The sequence below is a fragment of the Colletotrichum navitas genome, assembly GCF_030913465.1.
Source record: "Colletotrichum navitas strain CBS 125086 chromosome Unknown LY79scaffold_55, whole genome shotgun sequence".
In the NCBI taxonomy this organism is placed as follows: domain Eukaryota; kingdom Fungi; phylum Ascomycota; class Sordariomycetes; order Glomerellales; family Glomerellaceae; genus Colletotrichum; species Colletotrichum navitas.
Genome location: NW_026850601.1, coordinates 247,931 through 258,326, shown reverse-complemented (window position 1 = coordinate 258,326; position 10,396 = coordinate 247,931). Strand labels below are relative to the sequence as shown.

Below are 10,396 nucleotides of genomic sequence, written 5' to 3'. Positions count from 1 at the left end.
TTCTTTAACTATAAGGATAATAAGCTTACTAAGGTAAAGCTTTTTATAAAAAAGAAAATTTTACTTATAGAGAATAAACCTCTAGTGTTTAATAGAGGGATTATCTTTTTAACTTTAGCTAAAAATACCTTTATTATACTTTACTAGAAAGGCTAAGGTATAAAGCTAAGACTTATTAACAAGAAATTACCTATAGCCTAGTAAGACTATATCTAGTAGTATACTTAAGGAGTATATATTACTTTTATTTACTAGCCTAAAGTATACTTTAACTATTTACTATAGCCTAGTATAAGGAGCCTAATAATAAAGCTATTTAGTAACTTAACTAAAGAATCTAGTAGTAGATAAATATACTTAACTATAGCTTTACCTTTATTTTTTTTAACCTACTTAATATAAAGCTCTTTATATTTATTAATAAATCTTTTACTAATAATTATAACTTAACTTTATAGTTAGGATTTATTATTCTTTTTACTAATAAAGAGGTTAATAATAAGTAAAGTAAGTTTACTCTTTATAGTAATATTCTTTATTTTTTATTAACTAAATCTAAATAAATAATATAAAGTGTTCTTATATTAGAAATCTATAGTATAGTTATAAGTATTAATATAGTGTATACTTTTTTTATAACTATTATAATAGTAGTAAATAAGCTTAGTAACTTATTAATCTTTACTATTACTTATACTAACTTATACTTACTATATAAGTGCCTAGTAAAGTTAAGTACTATTTATAAGAAGTACTTAATAATTAATATTATAGTACTATAATAATTATATAAGTAATATAAGCTCTTTAAGGTATAATAGATCTATAGTAATAATAACTTTACTAATAGGTTTATAAAGTTCTCCTTAAACTAAGCACTTAAAAGTCTTATCTCTTATAATAAAGTAAAGATATAGATAAAAGGATAAGTTATATAAATATAATAGGAAATAATAAAAATAATAGGATATAAGATAATAGGCACTTAAAAAAGAAAATAAGTTATATAAACTATATAGATTAATAGTAGTTAAATCTATTTAATATAAGTATATACCTTTAATAGCTATAGCTAAAGAGAAATATACCTAAATAAAATAGTATAAGCCTACCTTTACTAAGTAAATAGATAAATAAATTTATAGTAGTATATAACTATAAAAAGTGTAATACTTTTACTCTTCTTGTTTTATTATATTTTTAGGCTTTTTAAGAGGAATAAAAGCGCTAATAACTTTTACTACATAAGAAAGTTACTAGTGTTAGTATATAGGTAATATAGCTAGAGGTAGTAGGTTATATAATATACTACCTACTAGTAGAATCCCTTACCTTTGCCTATACACAAGGGTACTACTATACTTATGCGCCTACTTTACCTTATTAACTAGTTAACTATTAATAACTATAATTAACTACTTTTTCTTAACCTCTGTAATATTATAAGATAAGGATCCTTATTAATTAACTAGTAAAAACTAATAATATACTTACTATATATTTATCTTATACTTAATATCTTTTTAGCCTAGATATACTTATTACTTTAGCTATATAGTTAACTTATTAAGTAAAGCTAATATAAATACTTAATATTAATCTAGCTCTAGGAGTATAAAATACTATATATAGTATACTAAGGCTCTATATTACTTAACTATTTATAACTAATATAGGTAATCTAGAAATAGATATAATTAATACTTAGTCCTAGTATATACTTAGTATATATATACCTTATTCTAAGTAAAAACCTTAAATCTTTATTTTTAGTAAGTATAGATATCTTAGTCCTTATTTTAACTAGGCTACTTATAAAGGTAATTTACTTACTAATAGCCTTAGATTAACTTAAAGTATTTAAATAAGGTTATATTAGTATATAATTAGTACTCTCTTAGTATATATAAGATATAGGTATAATATATACTTTAGTCTAAGATTAAATATTTTTTTTAAGTAGTAAGGTAATTCTTAACCTTTTAGTTTTTTTATAAAGCTTTTAATATACTTAAATAGCTTTCCTTTTATTATAAAGCTAATTAGGCCTTAGAAAAGACTTAGAGATAAATTTATAGTGTTTAACCTTACTATATATAAGGGATTAATACTAGACTTTATTATTTTTAGGTATATCTCTAGAATATAATTAGTATATACTTAAGATATATTAAATATATATTAAGAGAGTATTACCTAAATACTAAATATAATTACTTTAATATATACTCCTTATAATATATTAAGTATTAGATAGTATTTAAAAGTGCTTTAATAAGCTTCTTAGCCTTAGCCTTAATTATATTCTCTTTATAAGTAAAAAATATAATATAGTAAAGTATTTTATTCTTTAAAGTTAGTAAATAAAGTAGTAAAGTAAAATAGTCTTAAATAGACCTTATAGTAGTTTTACTTCTCTTTTTATAGTTAAAAAAAATACTAAACTACTTAATTAAGTCTTAGTATATATTTAGTATATATATAATATATAAAGAGTATATACTTAGACTATATCTTAGTTTAGCCTATATAATATAGTAAGTCTAATATACTTAACTTACTACTCTAGTTATAAGAATTTAACTAAAAGTTATCTTATTAAGATTAATAAAGTAACTATTAATATTACTTAAAAACTTATAGTATTTATTTATTTACTAAGTATATACTAAGCACTAGCTAGTGTCTTTTTAGTACCCTTAGTATTATTATCTCTAATACTAAAGTACCTAGGGTTATTTACTTAATCCTTATTATCTAATAAGTTAAAAAGGTATAAAAGTAAAAAAGTAAAACTATTATTAATACTTATATTAACTAGTATATTATTTATTACTTTTTAAATTAAATAAATATAAACTTAAGATATTATTAGCTTTAGTTAAGTATATACTAAAGAGAGGCTTTTTATATATTTTTTATTATTTTTTTATACTTTTTCCTTATTTTCTTAATTTATAACTATTCTAAGGTTTTATTTTACTACTTTTTTAACTACTTTTTTTTCTTTAGACTTATATTAATATTATATATATAATATATATATACTATATATACTAAGAATATAATTTATTTATATTACTTATATAACTTACTATATAACTTATTCTTAAGTAAAGAATTAGTTAGTAAGGGGGTATTACTCTCTAGACTATCTATTATAACACTATACTCTATAGATTTATAAATTATATAAGGTATATATAAGCCTATTACCTCCCCCTAAACTTCTGCCCTACTGGCTGGACACCCCCCCCGAAGCTACAATACCCCCCTACCAACTGTCTACCCTGTGCCAAGCAGCAACCCCCACAGCCACCACTCCAAGAAGGTACTTGTCTTGTCGCGTCGTCGCGCTCTCAACCCCACATCTACACCATCATCGTCATCACCATCGACAGGTACCATTACCGCAATGCGACCGATAGTGCCGCTGCCATCATGACCCGACCGGTCAAACAAGACACCGTTATCATTTACGATGACGAAACAGCTTCGGAAATTGATGGGTTCCAGCCTCAAAGCAAGAAATCTCTTGGGAAACGCAAAATCGACGTTGACTTCGAAGAGAAGGAAGTCTGGGATGCAGATTCCGACCTAGAGCTTCCAAAGTCTAAGAAGCGCAAGGGCCAACGTCCTACAGCCAGCAAGGGGCAGAAGAGCAAGCCCAACGGTCGATCATCCAAGAAGAGCGCCGTCGTTAAGGTCGACATCGACGAAAGCGATGGGTTAGATGACCTCGACGTGGCTGAAGCGCCCGACTACTTGAAGGAGCGGAGGCAGGCGTTCGAGAAGAACCGCGAGAGACTGCGGGAGGCCGGTCTTTTGCTGCCGCCAGACTATTCCGACGTCGTCTTCTCCGACCATGATCGACTCAACATGCTGGAGCGCCGACCCAACTTCGACGAGAGCACAAAGATCAAGCCCTGCCGGCCATACCAAGATGTCGAGCTCGAGTATTCGGCAGGAATCATCCCTGCCCCAATTGCCCAGTACCTACGCGATTATCAGATCGTCGGTGTTAAGTTTCTGCATCGTCTCTTCGTCTACCAGAGAGGCGGCGTGCTTGGCGATGACATGGGTCTCGGCAAAACGGTGCAGGTTGTCACATTCCTCACCGCCGCCTTCGGCAAGACCGCCGACGAGCGCGATAGGAAGCGTCTAAAAAAGATTCGTGACATCTCCGGTCGCTGGTACCCGAGGATCCTGATCATCTGCCCAGGATCCATCATCGAAAACTGGAAGAACGAGCTGAATCGCTGGGGCTGGTGGAAGGTCGATGTCTTCCATGGCGCAGGGAAAGAGGATGTGCTCTCCACGGCCAAGGCCGGCCGGACGGAAATCATGGTCACCACTTACACGACCTACAAGAACCACAAGAGCTTGGTCAACACGGTCAAATGGGATGCCGTCATCGCCGACGAGTGCCACCAAATGAAGGAAAGGAGCTCCGAGGTTACCAAGGCTATGAACGACATCAACGCGCTCTGCCGTATTGGCTTGACGGGCACGGCGATCCAGAACAAGTACGAAGAACTCTGGACCCTGTTGAACTGGACGAATCCAGGCCATTTCGGTACCTTGAGCGAATGGAACAACACCATCACCAAGCCCCTGACACGAGGCCAGTCTCACGACGCGACCTTGGGTCAGCTACGAGACGCCAGGGTCACTGCCAGAAAGCTTGTCACTAACCTGCTTCCCGGTTTCTTCCTGCGCCGTATGAAAACATTGATAGCCCACCAGCTACCCAAGAAGAGCGACCGAGTCGTCTTCTGCCCGCTTACCGACCAACAACGGGAGGCGTACAAGAACTTCATCAGTAGGCCTGACGTCGAGCTTCTTCGCACCCTCTCGGACCCCTGCGAATGCGGCTCGGGCACTGGCCAAGGCTGGTGCTGTCGGAAGACGCTCGAGGACGGAACATCATGGCAGTCAATCATCTTTCCCTGCGTCACAAATCTACAGAAGCTATCGAACCACCTCACTCTCCTCATCCCTGCAGGAGGGGGCGACCAAGATGACAAGTACAAGAGGGAAATTCGCGCACTCCAGACCTGCTGCCCACAGACGTGGCAATACCTCTACCAGAACAGAGATGCGATCTTGAACCTGGCCAACCCCGAGTTCTGTGGGAAATGGAAAGTCTTGAAGAAGCTTCTCAAGTTCTGGCACGACGGCGGCGACAAAGTCCTTGTCTTCTCCCACAGCGTCCGCCTGCTTCGGATTCTACAGCACCTGTTCCACAACACCAGCTACAGTGTCACGTATTTGGATGGCTCAGTCTCCTACGAGGACAGGCAAAAGGCCGTGGATGACTTCAACTCCGACCCGACCCAGTTTGTCTTCTTGATCTCGACCAAGGCCGGCGGTGTAGGCCTGAATATCACGTCCGCAAATAAGGTTGTCATTGTTGACCCTCATTGGAACCCATCGTACGATCTTCAGGCCCAGGACCGAGCGTATCGAATCGGCCAGGTCCGGGACGTCGATGTCTTCCGCCTGGTGTCCACAGGAACCATTGAGGAGATTGTCTACGCCAGGCAGATCTACAAACAGCAGCAGGCCAACATTGGCTATACGGCATCGTCCGAGCGGCGGTACTTCAAAGGTGTGCAGCAGGATTCTGAACGCAAGGGGGAGATCTTCGGCCTGGAGAACCTCTTCACGTATCGCGAAAACCAGCTCGTGATTCGTGACATCGTTAACAAGACCAACATCGCCGAGGCAAAAGCAGGAACAGGCATCGCCATGACCACCGTCGACATGGAGAAGCTTGCCAAGGAGGAGGAGGAGGAGGGAGAGCTCGGCGCCCTGAAGCGCGACCCTGCCGGCTCGGAGGACGGCGACATGAGCCAGCTTGCCGCATTCTTGGCCGGGAAGAACACCAAGGCCGGCGACTCTGCGAAAACGCAGCAAGCAAAGAGCGATGCCGTCCAGGCCATTCTGTCGGCAGCAGGCGTCGAGTACACTCACGAAAACTCGGAGGTGATTGGGACATCCAAGGTGGAGGAACAGCTGTCTCGCAAGGCGGAGATGGCGGCCAGCTCTGACGTCGACGGAGAGGGCGACAGCGCTCTGTTCGCGGACAGCCAGGCGTTTAATGCACAGGCACAGAAGCTGAAGGGATTCTCGTACGTTTACAACCCCCCCGAGGATGTCATGCGGCGCCAGTTTTGCTCCATGGCGCGCGAGTTTGGCTTCGCAACCGCGACCGAGTTCGCCCTGGTCGTCGGCAGCTGGACGCAGGCCCAGAGACGCAACTGCCTCGATGCGTTCTACAAGATCCGCGAGGGCAAGCTACTCGCCGAGGAGACTGTCAAGGCCGAGACTGAGGCCGAGCAGGCTGCCGCCGCTGCTGTCAAGGAGGAGGTTCAGAAGCCGGAGGGCGGTTTCAAGGACGAGCCGGAGACAAAGGTCGAGGAGACGAAAGACAGCGTACTGATTATCGATGATGATGATGATGAGACCGAGGAAGACGAGGAAGGCGAGGGCGGTATCGTCCATACGCAGAAGGACGGGGTCAAACAGGGACCTGTCGAGACTAGTGAGGCCATTAAATCGGAGAAGGAGGCCGTCAAACCAGAGGCCGAAGCCGACCAGAAGAGGACGTCGGTCTTCATCTACGACACAGACGACACGGACGAGCTTTGAAGGCCTTTTTTTGAGGCGGATACTACTGTATGGATAGATACCCCCGGCGTTATTTTGTGGCTTCTGAGCACATTTGGCCCCCCTACGTCGCTTGTTTTAGGTAAAGTCTTCCTGCATGCGCATGCACGAAGGATGACAACGTTCAACGTGGTCAACCGATACCTGGGTGTTTATTCCGGTTCATCCCATGAGCCAGCCCTCGATCGGGCGCGAGTGTCTAGAATATATTTTCCTCTTAAACCATTGATGCAAAAGCCCCCCCTCCCCCAACAAGAAATGAAGACGGGGAAGGGGGGAAAAAAAAGACAAAGGCAAAGACACCCTTCCCCGCCCCTGAAAAAGAGGCATGGCAGCGAGCCTGTTGTGTATCCTCTCATTCAAAAAAAAAAAAAAAAAAAAAAAAAACCCTAAATAACACATGCGCTCGCGTATGTACACATTTTCGCATGGTCGCCCTCAAAACTCGTCTTCGATGCCCTTCGCCTTCTCGCTGGCCTTCCTCTCCCTGTTATAGTCGACCCACCAGCGGTGCGACTCGTCGGTGCCCGTCCACTCGCCCGTCTGCGGGTCGATCTCGTCCCATGGCTTGGGGGCAAGGATGTAGTGGACATTCTTGACCTCGGCGTCGCGCCAGACGGCGTCGTGGACGCCCGGCCAGCGCATCGTCTTGAGCGCGTTGTAGACGTAGGGCAGGGCGACCCAGCGGCCGCGGTAGAGATCCGACAGCAGGCTCTGGTCGGCAAAGTCCATGTCCATGGCGCCTTGCTCCATGTGGCGAATGATCTGCTCGAACAGCCGGCGGGACGGGTTGACGACCTGCAGGCCGCCATTCATGAAGCCCAGCGGGGACTGGGTGACGGAGTCCGGAGCGGTGTGCTGGGCGGCAAGGGGGGTAGCGTGCTGCGCCGTGAAGGCGCAGTTGCCGGGGGTCCAATCGGGCGGGTAGTGCGGCTTGTGGAGGGGGTTGCAGACGCAGGCGTGGCCGGCGGCGAAGACGCGGGTGCTCGGGTTCTTGACGGCGAGGTCATCGAGGGTCGGTGAGCGGGGGCTGCCGCCGATGGCGGCGCCGGGGGTCTGGTCGGCGGCGAAGTCGCCGTCGTCGAGCTGGAGGTCCATGAGCTCGTCCATGTTGCGGAGGACGAGCATGTCTGAGTCGAGCTGGACGACGCGGGCGTACTGGGTTAGGGAGAAAGGGGAGAGCTTGCTCCAGCAGTCGTAGAAACGCGGGTCATTGGAGTAGTCGCGACCCTTTGTGGGGAGCAGGTACTCGATGCGCTGCGCGGGGATGCCGCGGCGCTCGAGGGCGGCGAGGCCCTCGGCCGGGAAGGTGTCGGTGTAGAGCGCGACGAGGGGATACGCTGAGCCGGACCTGATGAGAGAGTAGTTGAGGGTGAGCAGGCCGGGCAGGTAGTCGAGGTTGGTTATGAGGGTTGTCCAGACTGTGTGCGCGCGCGGGAGAGGGATTAGCTTGGTTCGAGTCGCGCGTGTGGTTTGCGACAATGAGCCGATAAGCAGGAACATGCGAGGCAGGGAAATTTCCAACAAGCAAGTGACGAGAATCTCAATCGCGGGAGAATAACGAGGGTCAGAGTGAGAGTGGATAGAAAGGTAGCAAGGGAAACCACAAACCTTTGTCCGAATCAACGGCACGTCTACCGTCCGACATGTTGGCGGTGGAAGCAATGATGGCGACTGTGACTTGAAAGTCACGAGCGCAAGGGATGCTGCTTTGTTGCTTGCGATGATGCCGACAACGACGACAATGGCGGCGGCGGCGGATTACGTATGCGCGGGCACACGTAGATTTGGCGGGGCAGACTCCGGTGGTGGTGAGGCGGGGTAGATCTGTCAGCAAGAAGAGACAGATGCTCGAATGACAGAAAGATGCAGGGTTTGTTTACTAGGTCGGCCGGGATGTTCGTTGTCGACAGGAAAGCTCCCTCTGTAAACAAGACTCGTGCGTGTATGAGCGTGTCTCTATCCTTGGGTATGCGAAGCTCAACTGAGAGTAGGCAGATGGGAGGGAGGAGAGAGAAACAGAGAGAGAGCGCGCGCGCGTGTGTGTAGAACGGGAGGAGAAGTGGAAGAGAAAGGGAGGGAAGAATGAGAAAGATGATTCACAAGATTAGAAACGGTCTTGACGGGGAAGATTGGGCTGCATCCCGTTGCAGGAGTCAGTGGTAATTTGGCTCCAAAAGGGTCAACGAACAAGGAAATAAAGAGGGAAAAAAAAATGGCCCCCCCGAAAGGAAACAAACCCACGAGTCATCTCTGCGATGTGGCATTGGACGACGCAACTGGGAGAGTTTTAGTAACTAAACCAAGCCCACCCTCCTTACCTCCCCGAAATAGGGTCTTTCCACATCCGAGGTCATTTCCCATCCTAAGCCGAAGCGGGAAGGAAGGCGGTTTGCTGATAAATGGTGAGGTATCTCGATCGGCTGGTGCTTCGATGATGACGCCATCGGGATTAGACATCGATGTCGCCGAGGTAAAGGTATGTATGCAATAAGAGTCCCGGGTGCTCCGACTTCTCCTCCTTGTACTTTCCCACTCTTTTCGCGCATGGATTGTTAGCATTGCGCATTGAGAGATTGTCCATGTCGAAAGAGGAGGGGGTGTGGTGCAATTCGCCCTACGAAGGTACTCCACTCCCCCTCGGATGGGGCGTCTGCAAATGTAAGGGTCATAGATTATCCCATTTAGGTAGACGTAGAATCCAGGAACGGGCCTTATCGTGGGTAGAGCTGACCCGTCTCCCTTCGCATTCTGAGAGGCCCAAGTGATGAGATTTCCTTGCATCAGCCCTGCCTGAAGCACTAGTGTTTCCCAAAATTCCTAGAGCTGCAGACCCCTTTCACCTTTTTGTTTCGTTTCGGGGGGGTTTTTTTTTTGGGGGGGGGGGGGGGGGGGGGGGGTTGAGCATTGCTTGCATTTAGGGTCGGTTGTTTCTTCTCTTACAGGGTTATTCGTCCCCCCCTCCTTTGGAAACACCAACATGTAGATCGGACGACGGATCCAATGGCGTGTTCCCTCACCCCCCCTCAGTCCTAGCCCAGCACATGCCTCAGAGCACGCAAGTGGGGACTTGAGTTCCGAGTGTCCGGCCCAGGAAACTCCGATATTCGTCGCGGAGATCATCCAATTCGTCGAGGCATGGGCCATTTCTTTGCCTTGTTGAAATTGTCCGAAAAGTTACATTTGCTGCTTGCTGCGCCCGCTTCACGTTTGCTTGTCCAACCTTTCGCATCACCGCTTCTCAATTCAGTACAAATCAGTCGGTTCGTAACGTTCGTTCAATCTTGGGAGAAAGTAAAGTCACCATTCTTTCTTACCCTAGGTACACCAAGTTGTTGGTTTCAGGGGAGGAAAAAAAAAAAAAAAGAGCAAGCCTTTCCGTCCGACTGCCCCGATAACCCGCGAGCCAACTTAATGAGGCAAGTCCAGTTCCCAGGGTGCAACAAGCCATGCAAGATATCATGGGTTACATGGCGTCTCCTGGCGTCCTTGCAGCGTAGAAAATCTCAACCTGGTCTGGTGTATGAAGAAAATAGAAAGGATAAAAAAAAATTAGAAAAAAAGACGTGCCCTCCTTCGCCAGTCTATGATGCAGTCTCATGCAATCGTATGGGAGTCGTCTTCGTCGTCGTCTTCCTAGACAACAAACCCCGCAAAATCAAATCAGGAACGGAATAGAGGGAAGAAAAGAAAGAAACACCTTCAATGACTGGTTCTTGGTATC

General features: G+C 44.6%; 4 protein-coding genes across 4 annotated transcripts; 2 read left to right on the top strand and 2 right to left on the bottom strand.

The window, feature by feature from the left end:
* The first annotated feature begins 3,321 nt into the window (after nucleotides 1-3,321).
* Nucleotides 3,322-7,055, top strand: LY79DRAFT_561754 (SNF2 family domain-containing protein). The gene has a single exon (XM_060558428.1). The coding sequence runs from the start codon at nucleotides 3,442-3,444 to the stop codon at nucleotides 6,652-6,654; it is 3,213 nt and encodes a 1,070-aa protein (XP_060411500.1). The 5' UTR covers nucleotides 3,322-3,441; the 3' UTR covers nucleotides 6,655-7,055.
* A 55-nt stretch (nucleotides 7,056-7,110) lies between these two features.
* LY79DRAFT_671863 (family 8 glycosyl transferase) lies at nucleotides 7,111-8,320 on the bottom strand (the record flags this gene model as incomplete). Its single annotated transcript, XM_060563981.1, has 2 exons — nucleotides 7,111-8,093; nucleotides 8,284-8,320. 2 exons carry the CDS (start codon nucleotides 8,318-8,320, stop codon nucleotides 7,111-7,113), a joined length of 1,020 nt encoding a protein of 339 aa, XP_060411499.1.
* A 500-nt stretch (nucleotides 8,321-8,820) lies between these two features.
* LY79DRAFT_308015 (uncharacterized protein) lies at nucleotides 8,821-9,513 on the bottom strand. Its single transcript, XM_060552317.1, has one exon. The coding sequence runs from the start codon at nucleotides 9,454-9,456 to the stop codon at nucleotides 8,920-8,922; it is 537 nt and encodes a 178-aa protein (XP_060411498.1). The 5' UTR covers nucleotides 9,457-9,513; the 3' UTR covers nucleotides 8,821-8,919.
* An 81-nt stretch (nucleotides 9,514-9,594) lies between these two features.
* On the top strand, nucleotides 9,595-10,395 carry LY79DRAFT_308004 (uncharacterized protein). The gene has a single exon (XM_060552316.1). It carries the CDS (start codon nucleotides 9,811-9,813, stop codon nucleotides 10,348-10,350), a length of 540 nt encoding a protein of 179 aa, XP_060411497.1. The 5' UTR covers nucleotides 9,595-9,810; the 3' UTR covers nucleotides 10,351-10,395.
* The last annotated feature ends 1 nt before the right edge of the window (nucleotide 10,396 follows it).